The sequence below is a fragment of the Aphelocoma coerulescens genome, chromosome 19 (genome assembly GCF_041296385.1).
Source record: "Aphelocoma coerulescens isolate FSJ_1873_10779 chromosome 19, UR_Acoe_1.0, whole genome shotgun sequence".
Classification (NCBI taxonomy): Eukaryota; Metazoa; Chordata; class Aves; order Passeriformes; family Corvidae; genus Aphelocoma; species Aphelocoma coerulescens.
This window is the reverse complement of record NC_091032.1, coordinates 9,840,207-9,859,023: the sequence shown is the minus strand read 5'-3', so window position 1 is coordinate 9,859,023 and position 18,817 is coordinate 9,840,207. Positions and strand designations below refer to the sequence as shown.

Sequence of the window (18,817 nt, the reverse complement as noted above, 5' to 3'; positions counted from 1 at the left end):
AAGCCAATGGGTGTGCTCACAGTACTCCAAGCTAAACCAGGGCTCTCTCTTCTTTGGTTTCTATTCGAGAATGGAGAAAAAACTGGATTTTGAGGGGGAAAACACTCGTGTTAAATTTTTTGCTGTAGTGAATACAAGAGGAGCTTTTGCAATGAAATACCCACAAGCACTAACACTGTAATACAACCTTGAATGGGGATTTCAGGTGCATTCTTTGTTTCCTCCTGTGCTTTATTAGGAAGTTTCACCTTTTATAGGTCTAACTTTCCCTTGTGTTTAAAGTCTATGGAATAATTCAAATTGGAGAATTTTTAACCTTCCAGTTTTTATACAAAAAAAATGGTGTTAAATCCTACTTTGCCCATTTTTAGGTAAAGTTTAATTTTGTGAGCAGATTTCAGTTTTTAGCATTTTTTTTCCCTTTAAAATGTCATGTGTTGGAACATCTCCAGACCAATGATTAATCTTGATTTTCACTCTCTAGCTCCTCACTTACCATTTCCCTGGCTCAAGTTTAACTCCTGCTAAATTAGGGAGATGAGTCTCCTGTGTCTGCCTGCCACTGGAACTGGGATGCAGCCATGGAACCTGAGCTGGGAGCAGCTGATAGCAAACCTCACCTTTATCTCAGTGGGGCAAAACTCATCTGGAAAAGCAGGAGAAAACTTCCTTCAGCCAGAGTTGTTTAAAGGCACTGCTGGGCTTTGGGCTGCTACTGGAGCTCCGTTAGGGCTGTTTGGAACAGGAAACCAACACATGTTCTGGTTTAATCTTTATTGATTTTTTTTTTTACAAGTATAGAATCTCATTTAAATCAGACAGCGATCGCAGCAATCGGCCTGCTCCTCCTCCAGAGGCAACAGAAACGCCGGTGCCTCCTCAGGAGCGGGGCTCTCCCGGGCTCCAGTCACACTCCAAGGACCCAGTCCCTGCCCCTGGCCAGGAGCCACGGGAAGGCTTCTCCCAGGGAAGGGCTGGGGCTGGAACCGCTCCCGGCACCCTCCGAGCGAGGCCAGGCCTCTGTCACCCACCCCGTCCGGAGGGGACAGAGCGGAGCAATCCTGGAATGCAGCATAACCGTGAGGACGGAATGGAGGGAGGCAGGAATGGGCTAAGGCAGGTCACCGGCGGCCTCGGAGCTGAGGAATCGAGCGGGTTCACCCGCTGCCAGCAGGCTGCCTGCTGGAACGTTGGCACACACAGCCCAGCCCCGGGCAGGGGGCCACGCACAGATTCCTGAGTGTCTCTTTGGCTGCCCAGCGGCTTCAACCCTCTCGCTTCTGTCTTGAGCCACATCTGGACAAGATCTGTCGACTTTCCACCCACAAAACACACCAGCATTTTCCAGCAGTTGAAGTGTATTTCGGGACTATTGCCCTGGCATGGAATGAGTGAAAAAGGATCTTGAATTTATTTGATTTGAATTACTCAAATTTTATTTTACTTGTGGCTGACACGGACTGATTCACTCTTTTTTTTTTCAGGTTTTTTTCCCTTTTTTTTTTTCCTAACTTTGAATACGATTAAAGAGCTGACTAAAGATCTCAAACACTATATACTGAGAGTCACTACGGATGTTAAAGAAAACACCAGCACTAGCACCACAGCCCCTGTATTCCTGCCTCCCTGGTGCTTGGAAAACCTGCTGCTGCAGAGCAGGGCCTCGCTAGTGCTGCTCCTGAGCCACTACAGGGTTTTGCAAGGAAGCAAACAAGCTATAACAAAATATCCAGGCTGCTACCGCGTCACGAAGCGCACTTGGGTCATCAACTCTGCCCAATGCCTCTGAGGCCTTTCCTTGGAGGATCCTAATAAACTGACTAAAAAAAGAAAAAAGACGGAGGCTTTATGGAAGGAATAAACTTATAATGAGACCTGGTTTTGCTAAATCAGAGATGCAGATGGGAAATCCCCGTAGAGAAAAATGCTTTGAAGGGAATTGTTGGCCTTGCAGGTTGGTGAGGTGAGAATTGAGGTTCTGCTGTATGGTAAAGAACCAAAGTTGGCTGTAGAAGGAGAAGGGAATGGCTCCAGTCTGGTTGACTCGAACAGCACGTCCCTTCTGTTGTGCTTCCCATCTGCAGTCCCATTAAATTCCCCAGTAAGGCATCAGGGGTCTCCTCTCTCTCTCGTAAATGTCTGGGATGATGCCATAGGGTGTCTGTACCATTTTAACCGTGGTCTTCCCAAAGAGCTTCCTCTCGTAGTCTATCAGCTGCCTCCAGAAGCCCACGTTGGGCCGGATCACGGGGCGCCGCGACTTGACCCAGTTGTAGGCCTCGACGAGGGAGACCTTGTGGTACTTCATGAGGAAGGCGATGCAGAGCGTGGCCGACCTGCTGACGCCGGCAGCGCAGTGCACCAGGGCGGCCCCGTGCTTCCGCGCCACGCTGTGGATCTTGTCGGCCACGCTGTCGAAGTACAGGGAGATGGGGGCGGTGGGCATGTCAGCCAAAGGCACTTTGACGTACTCAAACTGCGGCCAGTTGAAGTTGGGGATCTCGATGGTGGCGTTGATGATGCAGGTGATGCCCCGGGACAGCAGCAGGTGCCGGTTGGAGGCGACGCTGCCCCGGCTCAGGTACAGCGAGGGGGTGATCTGGGCGATGCCCCCCAGGGCACCTTCGGAGAGCATTCGTGGAGCCATCAGAGTTCTCGGCAGGGAGTTGTGGCTTCTGGAGGTCATGGAGGATCTTGGCACTCACGCTTCCATTATGGGAAGAGAGCCAATGGGATCTTCAGCCAAGGGAGGGATTGTCTGGGCTGGTGGTGGCAGGACAGCGTGAGCTCCCACTGCTTAGTCACTGCAAAACACAAGCGAGGCCACATGAGCGGGGAGCTGTCCCTGACCTGCGTCTGTGCAAGGGAACAGGAAACCCCAGCTCGCCCTGCTGTGGCCTGGCAAAGCTCCGTGGGGAATGTGGGGCTGCTTTCACAGTTTCATTACCACTGTCCCCCAGGCACTGCCTGGACAGATAGTAAAAAAAAAAAATCTTCCAGCCTAATTAGCTCCAATTACTCGCCAAGGGTTTACCTGTGGGCTTAGACAGCGTCTCACCCGGATCAGCACATGGAAAATGAGCTACACCTTTTCCATGCTGAAACACAGCAGCTTCACAGCTGGCCACAGTTCAAAGGGATGGTGAGGAACAGCAGATGCCAGCAATTTCCAGCACGCTGCCCTCTCCCCAGTGCCACCCTTCTCCTTTTTTAGGTGTAGGAAAGGCCCCGCCAAAGCACATAAACAGAGGAAAGTCGCTCATTAGGAAAGGCGGTGAGTCACGTCCATCCCCATCAGTCATCAGCTCTCATGGAGGCAGGGGAAGTGTGGAAAGAGTGACCTGGTTATGTCAGAAGCTGAGAGTAAAACCCAAGCAGAGGCTGGGACAGGGGAGGCTCTTGAGCTGCTTTAATGCCTGGCTTGGGGAGGGAGACACGCTGCAGAGGCCTGGGATCGCCCGTGTGAGCCACGTGGCCCCGGAGGGCCCCTGCTGTGATTCCCCCTGCTCCTTTGGGGCATCTCCAAAGCCAGGGGAGAAGCAGGGGGAATGCTCAGGGCCTTGGGGAGAGCGATCTGTCCCTCCAGCAATTTTTAATTGTGTTAAGAGGGTCCTTAAAGGGCTGAGAGGCCCCAACTGTGGCTTCCCCAGCCCTCAGCTGTCTGCCTTCATCCCATGCTCTGGGAAGCACCAGCAGTGGCTGGTGGTGCTGCCAGTGGGTTTTTGGCTCTGTGGTACAGAAACTTAATGAGCATAAAATGGTCTCCTCCCTGGCTCTTCCCTGCTGGCAGCTACCTGAGCAGCTCCCGAAGCTGTGGACCCAAACCTGCAGAAGTTCCTGCCCCAACAAGGTTTTGGCTGCAGCTGCGAGCACTCAGCTTCCCCCCACTCAGCTGGAGCAGCAAGGAAAGGTGTGTTGTTTTCCAAGGAATAAAGTTCTTTGAGCAGGGGAAATCCCTGCTCTCAAACAGCTCTTACTGACAATGCAAAGGATTCAGGCACTTACGCTTGGTAACAAAGTCCTGCTCTAAATCACAGAGCAGCACCTGGGCTCTCTGGGCTGCCGAGGCTGGGATGGCTCATAGAGTGTGTCCAACGCTGAGCTGGGGAGAGAAAAGAGCATGATTTACTGGGATCTGCACTGGACTCTATTTACGTGGTTGTCCAAGAACTGGAAGGGAGGAGCACGGCTTCCCCAGGGAGAGACTGAGGACTCAGGGTGGCACTTGCTGCTGACACCATAATGTCACCAATTCCTGCCAACACGGCACTCAAAATCACAGTGAGCCCAGAGGAATCTGAGGCTGGCACAGAAGTCATGGCTCAAAAAAAAATCAGTTGTTTAAGTAATTAATTTTCTCTAACGTCCCCTTCAGCATCGGCCCAGGCCCAGACAGCTGGGGACACGTCTGTCCTTCTGACAGAGCCCAAAGCCACCCCCTGTTCCCTGTTCCTGTGAACGGCAAGGGGCAGAGCTGATGCCTGAGCCACAGCATCCTGCTCCCGAGAAGCCGAGGATGGGGCCAGCATCCCCTTCTTTTCCCACAAGCCCCCGGAGCAGAGGAGAATCACCTGGGAAACGCTGCTGGACTCCGGCAGAGCGAGAGCAGCGCCTGCCCCAAACCAGCTCTGAGCAAGGCGGACCCTCCAGCTGCTGCCGGGGGACCCGGAGCGCTCCTGAGGCGATTTGGGAAGGGCTTTGCTGCTTTCCATAAAGTGGTTCCTGTTTGCAGGCAGGAACTTATCCGGGGATTTGCATGTGACAGGCCGGGCTCGCTCTGCCAACTCCGGGGCCGCCGCGCCGGCGGCAAACGCCCGCTCATCTCATCTCTTCTCTTATCTCATCCCATCCCACCCCTGCCACGGGACACCTTCCACTGTCCCACGCTGCTCCAAGCCCCAGTGTCCAGCCTGGCCTGGGACACTGCCAGGGATCCAGGGGCAGCCCCAGCTGCTCCGTACAACCTGTTACAGCCCAGTTACACGCGACATCCCCGGGGCTCGGAATGGCCGACACCGGGCGGCACGGCTTCCACCCGATCCGGAGCAGCTCTCAGCCAGAAGGGCTCAGTGTTTTGGAGAGAAGCTCATTATTTAAGCGAGGGATAAGGCTGCTGTGCCCGCAGCCCACGTTCCTGGGGGCTGCCGATGCCCAGGCGCTGGGGGACAGCCACCAAGGCAGCGGGGCGGGTGCCAGCGTCCCCTCCCGTGTTCCGGCGCTCGCAGCGGGAGCTGGCTGGGATGCCACCGACTGCGCCGTGCTGTCTCAGGCATGTGACAGAGCCACGCTGCTGCCCACACACACCAGGCTGAGCAGCTGCTGGCGTGCGGGGAGCTGGGAATGAAGGGGCCTCGTCTGCCTGGGCTGGCAGCGGCTCCTGCCGGGTGCGGCGCCTTCGGCTGAGATCGGGAGCTCCCCCAGCCTTCATCCGTCCCCAGGGCTGCACCCCTGCATCGCTCCTGCCCGGCCCCAGCTCGGGCAAAGCCTGCCCCAAAGTGCCCTGTTTTGCTCCCGTGAAACTCCCTCTGCCTTTCCCAGCACACCCGCGTTATCCCACCGCATCCCGCTGAAACCCAACACTGTTGCTCTTCGCGCAGCCATTCCCGTCATTGTGCTGGGGCAGAGAAAGAGAAAAGGAATGAAAAGCCTCTTCCCAGCCGTTGTCGAGTGCAGAAAAAAAAGCAGCAAATCGCTGAAGATGGAACAAAGCGCACACACAGCCCGGCGTGGCTGTGCCTGGGAAGGCCGGTGGCACAAGAGGCTCCCGGCAGGGCACAGGGAGAGGCACCGGCTGCCTCCTTCAGCCTGGGCACTGCCAGGGGAGTGCAGGGTACAGCCAGGGTGCACCACCTCATGCGAAATAAAAACCCCACTTCTTCTCCCATTTCTCCTTGGTAGGGGCTTCTGAGTGCTGGTGCAGGCTGGGGGCTCACACCAGCCCAAAGCCGGTGTCCTGGGGTGCTGGAGCCTGTCCTGACTGTCCTGCCGAGGGGCTGGATCCAGAACCGTCCCTGAAGCAGCACTGAAAATGCCTTCCAAAGGAGCTGGAATGTCACTGGGGTTTCCTGCAAAGAGTTGACATTCCCAGAGGGTGCACATGGTCCTTTGGGAGAAAACTGCCCGGCAGTGGGCTGGTAGCAACCAGGTGTTCCTGCCATCACATCCTCCTTTTTCTGAGCTGACTCCAGTTAATGAATTTAATTAATCTTGTAGCAGCCCTGACCCACAGTAAATCCCTTTCCAGACTGTGCCTTGGTCTTGCCCATGCGCAGAGCCCAGCCAGTGTCCCGTGGGGAGGGCTGGGACACAGGGGTGGCAGGGGGTCCCTGGGGTGGCAGGGGGTCCCTGGGGACCCTGGTGCAGCAGGGGCAGGACCAGAGCAGCCTCCTCCCTCCCCGGCAGACTGGTGGGTTCTGCCATTTCCCTCCTCTGCATAATCAGGGGTGGGGGAAGCCAGTGGGTAATTACAGCCTGGAGAACACTCTGCTCTTCAAAGCCTCCAGGTCCTTTCCCAGCGCTCCTGGCCAGCACCATCCTCAGGTTTATGGCGAGGGGACACTTCTCCAGCAGCCATCCAGCCTGGATCTCGCCCTGCACCCACCGGCTCTCTGCAGCTCCACGGCTCAGGTGGGTCCTTCTGCTGCACCTCGAGGCTGAGCTTTGCGCTTCACCTGTCTCAGGAGGAGGGGCAGCCTAGCCCAGGGCAGCTGCTCCCATGGAAGGCTGGTTGTATCCCAGCTGGGCTGGATCTCCTGGCCTCAGAGCAGCTCCTCTCCAGGTAAGAGGGTTTCCAAAGCAGTGCAGCAATCCCAATGCCCTGGTTGGTGTTTTGGTGATGCAGCCCCCTGGAAAGGTTGCTGCTGGCAATGCTCATGGCTCTGCTCTTCCAAATCTTGCAACAGCTGGAGTTTGTTTCTCTTGCTTTCATTCCTGGGAACGCAGTCCTGTTAACAAAGGCTGAAATTCCCATGGGAAAGCACTGCTGGTTCCTGGACCTCCTGAGAAAGGCTTGAAAACACCTCTGGAAGCTCAAATGACAGAGGCAAACAGGGTGAGTTTGTGAGTTAAATACCGTGATCTCCAGGACAGGAGGGAGAACTGGTTGGGCTCTAGACAATGAGCTGGCAAGTCTGAGCTTCTGCCTTCTTATTCTGGTGCTGCTGGGTGGTTTGCTCTGATTTTTAAGGGTTTTTTTTTGTTGTTTTTTTTTTTATCACAGCTCCTCTGTCTTGAGAGCAGAGGCTGTGCCTTGTCCCTGAGGGACTTGAGTAAGACTTGAGTTTCTGTTGGGTTGTGTGCCACTAACACAACCATGGGGCTGGTACCTGGACAGCTGAGAGCTCCCCCAGGGCTCTCTCCCTCTGGACCCTGGGTTTAGTGCAGGGTGGGCCCTGCTCTGCTCATGGAGCAGAGACACTGAAGGCCCTGGTTTAATTTCCAGATCATCATCTGGGATTCGAGGCAGGTTTGTGGGCTGGGTGTGCAAAATGTCAGTACTGAGGCAAGGCCTCTCCCCCCTCCCAGGAGAGGAAAAGTTATTCATTTTGGAGATGACAAATGCTCTCTAATCCTGCAGTAAAGAGAAGAGTCAATATCGCAGGCGCTGAATGAACGAGCCTGCTCAGGGCTCTTCCCAGCCAGGCTGAACAGCAAATTGCTTCAGAAATGGTCCTGGAGAGTGGCATTTCAAATACATTTCAGCAGAGAGCACAAACTGCAGCCATTCTCAGGTCAAGGCTTGCTTGTGCCAAGTCCAGGGGAGTCCGAAGTGGAGCTGGGAGGGGAGAGGATGTGTGGGAGCTGCCGGCTCCTTGGTCCTCTTCGCAGCCCTCCCACAGCCCTTTGCTCTGCTGGGGCACTGCTCTCCTGCCTCTGGTTGTGCTCCTGAGGCCATTACAGGCTCCTCTCGGATGGGTCAGAGCACATCCTCACGATGGAAAGGTCGAGTGGTTCGGGTTTGGAATGGGAGAGAAGGAAGGGGAGCAGGCAGGGCCGGCGGGGTGATCTGGGCTGAGACAGAGGATGCTGCGACCAAGCCCTGATTGATTCTGCTGGCAGCCTGTGCTGGCCTCTCCGAGCAGGATGGGAGCTGTCAGATGTTAAATCAAGATAATAATCTGTCTGCCCGGAGCTCTGAGCAGGCCTGGCTGCTTGTGCAGCTCCCAGCACAGCCGGGTCCCCACGCTTGCCAGAACACACCAGGAACTTCCCAGAGGATCCATGAAAAGGGGAATCATGCCCAAAACGCACAACAAGACACCCTGCAAACAGTCCCGGGCTCTCCTGGGAAGCTCAACGACCCCAGATCAAGCAGTTCAGTCCACAAACACAGAGTCCTGCCTCTCACCCGTGCCTGGAATCCGGGCTGCTCCCAGAGCCCAGGCAGCTCCCCAGGCTGCAGGGCTGGCGATCCCTCGGGAGCTGCTCCCGTCAGAGGGGTGACAGCTGACGCTCCTGTGTCACCGCGTGTCCCTCCTGCTGGCACCAGTGGGGTGCCCGGTGCCCTGGGTGAGGCCAGGGCTTGGCAAGGCTCCCCTGCTGCCTCCTGGCTCTGCTGAGGTGATCCACCCTCCACAGCCAGGCTCTGCTCCCACATGGCAGCACCGAGCCTCGGGCTGGCACCAGGCTGAGGGGTGGTGACTCTAACCCAGCCCGAGGTGCTCAGCTGAGCGGTGCCTGAGTGCTCTGCCAGCCCCTCAGCCCCTCCTCGCTCTGCCAGCCAAAAGCTCCCTCCCTGATTTGCCATTCTCCCAGCAGGAAAAATGGGTGGTGAGGCTTTTGGAAGGATCCATCTGAGGATGCCACTTGGCCCCATGGGCAGAGTCCCAGGCTGCCAGGCAGGGCAGCAGCTCGGCTGCCTCTCAATTCCCACTGTCACCAACTCCTGTGACAGCGGAGCTGCCTGCGGCCACGCTGTGATCCCTGTCACCCTGTGATCCCTGCCGTGCAGCCACCCCCTCCACAGTGGGAGCAGGCAGGGCTGGATCCTGCCAGCTGCCAGCCAAACCTCTGGCCACAGGGAGAGCTCCCGGCCGCAGGGACGGAGTGAGATGGGGAGCAGGCGCAACCTGGAGCACGCTGGTATTTATAAATCCTTGCTCTGCTCTGAGGACAAGCCTCCCTCGGCAAGCAGCAAGAGGATTTGATGCAAGAAAAACAAACCATCTTTCTTTTAAAAGCCACGTCTGTGCTTTCAGAGCCACGGGCTCTGCGCACCATGCTCTGTGCGCTGGTCACCGGGAGAGCACAGCGGGGGCATGGGCCTCCCCCAGTACAAACCAGTGGTGTGGCCACCTGCATCCTGCTTAAAAACTCTTGGTAGGTGCATGAAATGCTTTAAAAACAAGAATTAAACCTTGAGGAGGCACGAACGGGATCCGACAGTTGTGTGCAGCATCGGTTCCCTACTCGGCTGAACACCGAGGGCTGTTTTCCAGCCCCGACTGGAGATACCGCCTGTTCTGGAGCACTACAGATTATTCCAGCGCCAGCTGATGGCATCTGGATTGCAGGTGGAGTTTAGGAAAGCTCCCCTGCTCCCCGTGTCCAAGTGTGACGCTGGGGGACGTGGATGGAGAGCAGGAGGGGCACATTCAGGGAGCAGACCCACGCCTGGCTCTGGCTCTCAGGGTGCTGCAAGATGGAGCCTTGTTTTTTCCGGAGCCGTGCCCTGCGCAGTCACAGCTGACAGGAGGGACACAATCTCTTCCCTGTTAGCCGAACAAAACACAGGGACCTGGTGTGTTTGCTCGTGTGTGACCCCGCTGGGCCCGGGGCTGTGCCTGCTGCTCGTGTGGCAGGGCCGCGGCTCTGGGCTCTGCCCCAGCCCACCCCAGAGCCCATGAAATTGAAGGCAGCTGCAAATTCACTGCAACGTGTCCTGGAAACGGGCCGGTGCCTCCATGCTGGCGCTCACCCGGGCCTCTTCCAGGGGCAATGCCAACTGGTGCAGGCTCTCAGCTGCCTGGCTTCTCAGGGGGTCTCAAAGCCTGGCACCCTGATGAACCCGATGGTGACACATTCCCCTCCGGAGGAATTCCCGGCGGGCAGGGGCTGCCCACGCTTTCCCCACGCTTCCCAAGGCTGGGCAGGGGCTGGCTGGACAAGGGTGGAAGCAGGCAAAGGGGGAGCAGCGGGATGTGCCCACAGCAGCTGTAAGGAATGAGGTCACCTCTGAGCACATCGATGGGGTTGCGTAGGGTGACAGGAAGGGAGGCCAATTTTAGTCAATTAGGGGAAAATGGAGTTTACACGGGGAGCTTCCCCTGTGAGCAGCGCGGGGCCAGCGCCCCTCTGCTCCGGCTGCTCCAGCCTGGGGGGAATTCTCTTTTCCAGGGATGCTGTGCAAATTCACATTTCCTCCACGAAGGACTCCTGCCCCCGAAGGGAGGCACCCACACACCCCCCCACACTGCAGGGTGGGATGGTGGAAATTAATGAGAATTAATTCTCATTAGCCTGGAAACCCTGACCCACCCGGCCATGGGGTGACTGTGGCAGCACCTGTTGATCCTTCCTGCTGGGAACCCCAAGCCTGCCTGATTATTATCACTTTATACTATTTTTAAAGCAGGGGAGTAGCTGTGTCAGCCGAGCCCACGCGCTGCCTGCACTACAGGTGCCCCGGGAAGGGTGGGCAGTGCCTTTGCCTCCCAGTTCCTGGCTTTATTCCCAAGCATCCAGGGAGCTGGGGCTCCTGTTCAGAGATTCCTCAGCTATTTCCAAACGCCAGAGCCTCTCTGCTAGATGTTTCCCTTTGCGTTATGGCTGCTCAGAGGGTCCTTTTCAAAGGGAAAAGTGTGTGCATGTGGTGAGGGTTGTGTGCCTGGAGAGGAGGGGCTGGGAGAAGCTCCCATACCTGGTTTGAGGTGTTACCCCACCTTCCGGGGAAAACCTCCCTGGGAAGGAAGGTCCTGCAGTGGTGGCAGGAAGCCTGGAAGGCTTCTCTGGTGAACAGCCTTGTCTAGATGGCTCTGGTGGGATCAGTGTGTGGTGCTCACAGGCCCCACTGCCCTGCCCAGGTACCTTTTCCCCACTCCTCATTCCCAACCTCTTCCTGCATGCCCAGGTGTGCAGGTGGCTGGTTCCCTGGGACAAAGCTGCTTCTGGCTCCCAGAGCAGGGATCTGAGACTTTCTTGCGCTGGCTCTGCATCCCTTTCCTCCCTCCTATGGAGCCTGGCTCAGGCAGATTTCCCCCCACACCCTGCACGTTTCTAGCACTAGAGCAGCATGAGTTCTCTGGCTTTCCAGCTCCAAGATTCCAGCTGGGATCAGGTATTGAATTAAGCCATGCAAATTTCCATCTTGCCCTGACCAACAAGGAAGTAGTGCCAGAGCCCAGAGCCGACCCCGCAGTGCAGCGAGGGCTCGGATGAAATCCCTAGGATTTCACCTTTGTTCCTGGAGGAAACTGGGATGTCTGTGTCCCTGTCCAGGACCCAGGCGAGCCCTTGGGGGCAGGAAGGACAGGCAGAGCTGCACGTTCACACCTTCCAGGCATAAATCGATTAAAACCTGCTGCATTACTGCTCCCCTGACGTTCACCAGGGTCACATCAGCCAAGTCGTGGCAGCAGATCTTTGCCAGCGGGGAAACAGCATGTGTCCCCCAAATTAGGGATCCTTCCTTCTCATTCCTTGGGAACCAGAGTGCCACAGAGCCCGTCCCAACCACCGGGAGCACAGCACACACCAAGGCTTACAGCGAGGCCTGGGGGAGGAATCCACTCCCTGCCAGAGCAGGGGCAGCTGATCCGGTGTATCATAAGGGAAAACAGTGTTTTGTCAGTGCTAATCTGCCACCATTCCGGAGGCAGGGGCATTAGGGATAAACTGAACTTGCAACATGATATTAGGGCATCTGCCAACACTCAAACCTCCAGAATAAAAGGCTCATTTGCTGCCCAGTCGAACAGGTTATAATCCTGCCCCATCTCCCTACAGCCAAATACCACTCATTGATTACTGGTGCCGCTCAAAGCAGCTGCTCCGGAGCTGAGTCAAAGGCCGCGCACGCAATCGGTCAGGACGTGAGGCCGGGCAGCCGCAGGCACGGGCCGGGGTTTGGTGGCACTGGGGTGCCCCGGGAGCGCGGAGGGCAGGAGCCAGGGATGGGTGCAAGGGCAGCAGCCAGGGATAGGTGCTGCACTCCGGCAGACTGACTCCACTCCGGCTCCTGCCAGGGAGGGGTGCAAGGGCAGGACCCAAGGATGGGTGCCCAGGGCAGGGGTGCAAGGATGGGTGCCCAGGGCAGGATCCAGGGATGAGCGCTGAGCTGGGGCTGTCGCGGGCAGGATCCAGGGATGGGAGCGCTGTTACGGCACAGCCCGTGGTGGGGCTGGTTCCACGTCGAGGAACCAGCGGAGCTCTGCCCGCGGCTGCTCTGGTGCAGCTCTGAGGGGCCCCCCCGCTCTCCCGCCGAGCTCAGCCGGGGTTCAAGCACCGGCCACCGGCTTCTCGCCGCGTCCCGCTCCTTTGGGCACCCCCGGCAGAGCCGCCGCTGCCCCGTCCCACCGCAGCGGGGCCGCACCCGCCGGGCCCGGAGCCGCTGTCCCACGGCACAGCCCCGGCACCGAACCTCGACGGGGATCAGGGGGCGGAACCTCCCCGCGTCCCGTCCCGTCCGCGCGGGCACACCCGGGGCCACGCCGGCGGCCCCCACGTAAGGCACCGTACGCGACCGGGCAGGCTGGCGGCAGCGAACACAGCGGGGAACGGCGGGGCCCCCCAGCCCGAGCCCCGCACCCCTCCGAGCGCCCCGGTTCCCCCCGCCCGGCCCAGCCCGACCCGTGCCTACCATGGCTCCCGGGCGGCGGCTCCGCGCTCCCTCGCGGCCGTGGCGGCGGCGGGCCGGGACTTTTATCGTGCTCGGCCGGCTCCGTCTCGGCGGTGCCACCTGACCGCGGCTGCCGGGGCCGCCCCCGCCCGCAGAGCCGCCGTTACCAGGCTACGGGGGGCGGTGCGGCCCGGCCCCCGGGCGGGGGCTCCGGGAGACCGGCCCCGCTTAAAGGCGCCGCCGCCGCCGGGGCCCGCGGGCGCTGTGGGGACGGCACCCGGTGTGGGGATGAGACCCGGTGTGGGGATGAGACCCGGTGTGGGGACGGCAAAAAGGCAGGCCCCAGTGGGGACATGACCGTGTGTGGGGACACGCAGGAGTCCCCGTGGGGTTGGGGAACAACTGAGCGTCCTTTGGAGAAAACACAGGGTCTCTGTGGGGAAGGGGAAAAGCGAGGCGCCCTGTCGGGACACATCAGGGTCGCGGTGGGGATGTGACTCTGTGTGGGGGCAAGTGGGGGTCCCTGTGCGGATGGAAACAATGGGGATGTGACAGGGTCCTTGTGGGCATGGAGGCAATGGGATCCCTGTGGGAACATGACTGGTGCCCTGTGGGGATGGGATGTGCCAAAGTCAATGAAGGGATATGGCAGGGAGGGGTGGCAGGGAGGGGTGGCAGGGTCCCAGTGAGGACAGGACAGCGTGTGGGGATGTGGCAGGGCCCACGACATCCCGTGTTGGAGATGGGACGTGACTTGTCCCCGTGGGGACCCTGCCAGTGTGTGTGGGGACACGATGGGGTTTGGGACATGCCAGAGTCCCTCGGCTCGGTGGGTGCTCACCGGGCAGGGGGCCAGCCCTGACAGAGAGGGCAGCCTGGTTTTTGTGACTCAGGACATCCCAAGTCACAGCCCCTCCGCACGCTGGGAGCACGGTGAAGGAATTTTGGGTGGTCCTGAGGCTCCCAGGGCTTCTTGTGGCACCATGCTGGGGGCCAGGCTGGACCCTTGCCCAGGGCAGAGTGGGCTCAGGTGTCTGTGGAGAGATGGCATGGGCTGGGATCCCCATAGAAGGATGCCATGGGCTGGGGGATCCACACAGCAAAGGGGAGAGAGAGTTTGTCTTTGGCTGGAAACGGTGGGATTAAGGTGAAGGTTCTGCTCCCACCACCTCACCACCATGGCAGGGACGGGACAAGGCTGGCACTGGGAGAGGAGGAGGAGGTGGAGGAGGAGGAGGTGGAGGAGGAGGGCAGCCTCTGCCTTAACCCCGCGGCTGCTGGAGCGAAGCGTGGCCACCCCAGCCTGCTTTTGTTTGCCTTCTGGTTTTGTTGTCGCACGCTCCGACTGAAATAGCCCAAATCCCTCATAGGAAGCTTCCCCCAGCCCGAGCCCTCGGCTGGTATCTCGCTCGGGCAGGTTTCATGACTCAGCAGCCCAGATGGAGCCGTCCCTCACAGCCCTCAGCTCCAAATCTGTTTATTGCTCCAGAGGCTGTTTTTCCAAGAACCTCGCTGCTTTATAACAGCCAGAGCTCTCCCTTAAAACCCTGCCTCTCCAGCGAGGGCTCGCGTCACACTCAGCGCGGAGGTGGGCGAGGAACAAAAATAGACAAATTAAGAAAACCTCAAAAGGCCAAAAAACGAAAATGTGAGGGTTTTGGCTCTCCAAGCTTAAGGTTTGCTTTGCCTCCACGTTGCATCAGTTCTGCTGCCTTCCTCGGAGCTGCACCATCTCAGGGGCAGAGACGAATCCCCGGGTGATCACAAGTCTGTGAGAAGCTGAGAGACAGCTGAGCCCGTGGATGTCCCCTGGGGCTGGGGTCCCTGGCTGGGGGCTCGGAGCCCCGGCAGTGCAAGCCTGGGATGGTGTTTGTTGGCCGTGGGCAGCGTAGGGAGAGACGAGGATGGGTTTTGAGTGGCAGCCTGTGGGATTCCCTCCACAAGCATCTAAACCCCTCATTCTCCCTCACTGCCACGGAATGAGAAAAAGGCTCTTGCACAGCTCCAGTTGCTCATCCTGGGCAGTTTTTAACTACTCACACAACTGCAGAGGTGTTTTTAATGATGGTGCCACTCGTGCTTTTAACCTTCACTCTGCCGGGAGCTTTATGTGTGTTTGATGTGGGACAGAGGATGCAAAGAGGGAAACCTGGGAGGCCTTTGACCCAGGGACACAGCAGGGAACAAAGCTAAAAGGGAATGTCAGCTCCCTCCCACACTCAACCCTGGCCAGGGGTTTGCTCACGGGAGCTGGGGGCACTTGGTAGGTGGCTGGGAGCTGCTGAGGGCTGGTGTCCTGCCAAGCCCCTTCTGCCAAGAGCTGTTTTGTCCAGGATGGATGTTTGAGGGGCAGGTGGGACTGTGAAGGTTTGCTCCTGACCACAGGCGAGGTGTCAGGCACTGGGTGCTTTCTGGGACAGCTGCTCGCTCTCTGCCCTGGCATGGGGTGACAGTGGGGCCACTGTGGGATCCCCGGCCCTGGGAAGGCAGCCTGAGATCCCACCCGTACAGCCCAGGGGTTGTGGGGCAGCAGCAGCTCTCCTTTAAGGCAGACATCATCTTAAGGGCAAGTTTTCGCCCTTCCCATAGAAGCTGTGCATCTCTTGGAAAAGTTCTGAAGACTGTGTAGGGGCAGATGCTTGAAGTGGGACCAGCCCTGCTTGCTGATACCGCGTGGTGCCTTTGGGGAGGATGGCTTTGGAAGGGTCAGGACCTGGACTCTGATCCTTGTAGGTCGGGATATTCCATGTTTCTGTGAACCCACCTCACCCAGCCCAGCCTGGCGGATGCCCGCTGGCTGTGCCGGGGTGACCACGATGCGCGGTGCGTCCCGGGGCACATTCCCGAAGGGTGCGCCTGACCACGGGCCATTAGCTGGTCATTAGGGCTATTATCTTAATCAGGGTGTTCCCCTGCTCTGCGCTGAGGTGTGCTCAGGGTCACGAAGGCCTGCTGAGAGGGGAACAGGTGCTGCCTTCCACAGCCTCCACCCATCCACCCATCCATCCACCCATCCATCCACCCATCCATCCACCCATCCATCCACCCATCCATCCACCCATCCATCCACCCATCCATCCATCCATCCACCCATCCACCCATCCACCCATCCACCCATCCACCCATCCACCCATCCATCCATCCACCCATCCACCCATCCACCCATCCATCCATCCATCCATCCATCCATCCATCCATCCATCCATCCATCCATCCTTTCCAGTTGCCATGGCTACGCCAGAGTTTACTCTTCCCTGCCTTCGACTGCCTGCAGGGCGTGATGTAAAAAAAGGTCCCTGTGCGAGGCAAAAAACCCAGGAACTGGGACCTCCTGTTTTTTGGGAGCAACAGCTGCATCCAGGGTGGTCGGACCACGGAGCGACAGGCGCTAAGCACCCCGGCAGCACCCACAGCCCTGCTGAGGGAGCCTTGGAGGCGCTGGTTTGGGGTGCTGCCTTCCCCTCCTCGCCTCCCTGATGGCAGCAGGGACCCAGGGGAGGCAGTGAATGATCTTCTGGGGATAAATACAGGCGCGGGGCCATCGGCTGCCTGGCGCTCGATGCGAGGTGACAGCGCGGAGCAGAGATCCCCGAGCAGGCACTTGGGCTGCGGCTCCTTAATGGGTGAGAACAAACCCCGAGCTTGGGTCACCACGTGGGGCTTCAGTGGCTGAATGTGGGTCAGCAGAGGCCTCGCTGAGGAGGCAGGAATGTCACAGCTCCACAGGGATGTCAAGCACTGCAGGGCAGTCACAGCACAGCAGGGTTTGCTCGCTTTCCGGCGGCACAAGGAGCAGAAAGGGAGCGTACTGCAATCCAAGTTCCCTGGGCAGGGGGATTTTGGCTGAGGGACTCCCAGGGTGTGGCTGGGGTGCAGTCGGCCGTAAGGGTGTGTGACCCTTTCCAAATCCACAGGGTGCTCTGATGCATGGGGCCAGTGGGTGAAACGGGAAGTGTTTCCACAGCTCGGGTGTGTTGGGGCTGTTGGGAGTCACACATGTACCACAGGCTTAGTCACCACCGGGGCAATCCCTGGGCCCTGACCCTGCATCCCAGGATCCCTGCCTGCCCCTGGCCACCCGGGTGCCTCATGGAGGAAAGTGCTGTCCCCCAAGGCCAGTTTTCCCTCTGATGGACTGTGGGTGACCGTGGGCTCCACAGGGTCAGGAGGAGCAGCTCTGCTGTTTGTGTTTGTTGCATTTGGGGTCCCCTTTCTGCATTGACTGGCCCCTCATTAGGCAGAGGGTTGCAGGGCTGATGTGAAGTGCAGGGCCCTCATGGTGTGGGCTGTGTTTTGGCAGCTCCCTCAGTGAGACGCCGGGCACAGAGGGGTGCCAGGGTGCTGGTTTGTCTCGGGAGGGTGGGGTGAGTTCCACCGTGTGCTCGCCCGCTGAGTCAGGGGCTGAGCAGCCGCGTGAGCCGTGGCTGTGCCCCGTGTGCCTCTGGCCCGGCCGGTGGGGATGCTCCGCGTCCTTCCCCGACCCCTCTCTCCACACCCCGGGGCCAGGCTCTGTGGCCAGGCTGGGGAGCGAGGGCTGACGTGGCCTGGCAGCTCAGCCTCTCCAAGGCTCTCGCTGCTCCCTCCCTCCCTCCCTCCCCAGCCCAGCCTGCACATCGCTGCCTGCCTCCTGGGCAGCTGAGCTGGGTGGGGGCTGGCCCATCCCAGGGACCCCAGACATCCCCTGGAAGCTCGGCCTGGAGGGTGCTCTGAGCTCCTGTCCCTGTCCCATTTCATGGAATAGGCTGGGGAGTGCTGGTACCTGGTTCATAAAACATTGACTTTCCAGACGGGCTTTGCAAAAGAAATGAGATGTTGGTGATTGTACGGAGAGCTCAGGAGATGCCAGGGTGCATTCCCTGGAGCAAAGGGTGATCCTTGCTTGTGGCCATGGAGAGCCTGCAGTGGGGCAAGCATTGCTCAACAGCTCCCACTCCATGAAACTCAAAATGCTGGACACCTGTGTGCTCTGAGCTGCTGCTTGACCCCATCTCTGGGTTCCCCATGCTCTTCCTGCTCCTTGTTGGGTTCCCACATGGTGCTGACCCAGTGCTGCTGGGTGTGCCAACACACGGCTGGGATATGTGGCCTGGCTGTGGTTCCCCTGTGGAATTGTGTTCACCTCCCTGGGGAGCAGCCAGGTGGGAAGAGGCACAGTGGGCTGGGGGCTGCAGGAATATTTGTGTGCCTGATGCTGCTGGTGGGTTCACTGCCAGCACTGTCCATCGGCTCTGGTCACTGGGAGTGCTGTGGGAATGTGTCGGCTTTGCCTGGGCCCACTGTGTGTGCTTTCTCCACAGGCACTAATAAATCCACACTGGCTTTCCCTGGAAGGTCACCGAGCCAGTTTGCTGGAAGGGCAGAGATCACTGTGGGGCATCACCACGTTGTTTGGATTTTTCCCTTTCCATTCTCACCAGGATGGCAGCCCTGGGGTTTCCCTAACCACGGCTCACAAGCTGCTGCTCCAGCGTGGTGTTCGTCTCCCAAGGAGGTGGTTTAGGTTTCACAGGCCCCACCTGATGGGAATTTGAGCAGGCACTAGAACTAGGGCTCCTTGTATGCCACGTTATCGGTTTTATCTGCTCCGCTGCGCGGCCGTGGGGAGCGCAGAGCCGGTGCTGGGGCGGCAGGAGCCCCCGGGATCTGCTCCAGGCAGCCCCCACCTCCCGGGCTGAGTCACCAGCAGGCCCAGTGCGTTTGCTGCTGGGGTGACGGCAGCTGTGAGTCCCAAAAAAAACCCCCAGCACTGATGCTTTCATGAGAGGCAGATAGCACAGCCCCGGGAAGACTCATACCGTGCATACCTCAGTGCTGTGACTAAGCCCGCGCTGGGCTGGAGCAGCCGCAGCCTCCCCGCGCCACCCCGGCCCTGGTGTCACCAATTCTGCAGGTCCCATGATCCCAAAGTGCTCGTCTCCCTCCTGTTCCCGGCCTTGTTCCATATTTAATGTTTCATGTCCACCTGAGTCTGTAATTAAGGCATCTGCACCCCCAGCCGTGAGCCCGGGGTGCAGCGAGGGCTGGCGTTCCTGAGCCACAGGC

General features: G+C 58.8%; 1 protein-coding gene across 1 annotated transcript; it reads right to left on the bottom strand.

Annotated features, from left to right (window-relative positions):
* Positions 1–759: 759 nt before the first annotated feature.
* Positions 760–12,923, bottom strand: DUSP14 (dual specificity phosphatase 14). The gene is made up of 3 exons (XM_069033422.1): positions 12,797–12,923; positions 4,006–4,102; positions 760–2,804 (listed from the first exon to the last, which is right to left on the bottom strand). Exon 3 carries the CDS (start codon positions 2,684–2,686, stop codon positions 2,090–2,092), a length of 597 nt encoding a protein of 198 aa, XP_068889523.1. The 5' UTR covers positions 2,687–2,804; positions 4,006–4,102; positions 12,797–12,923; the 3' UTR covers positions 760–2,089.
* Between the last annotated feature and the right edge of the window lie 5,894 nt (positions 12,924–18,817).

Coding starts and splice junctions, on each gene's coding strand:
- DUSP14 (XM_069033422.1), bottom strand. CDS start 2,686: ATGACCTCCAGAAGCCACAACTCCCTGCCGAGAACTCTGATGGCTCCA.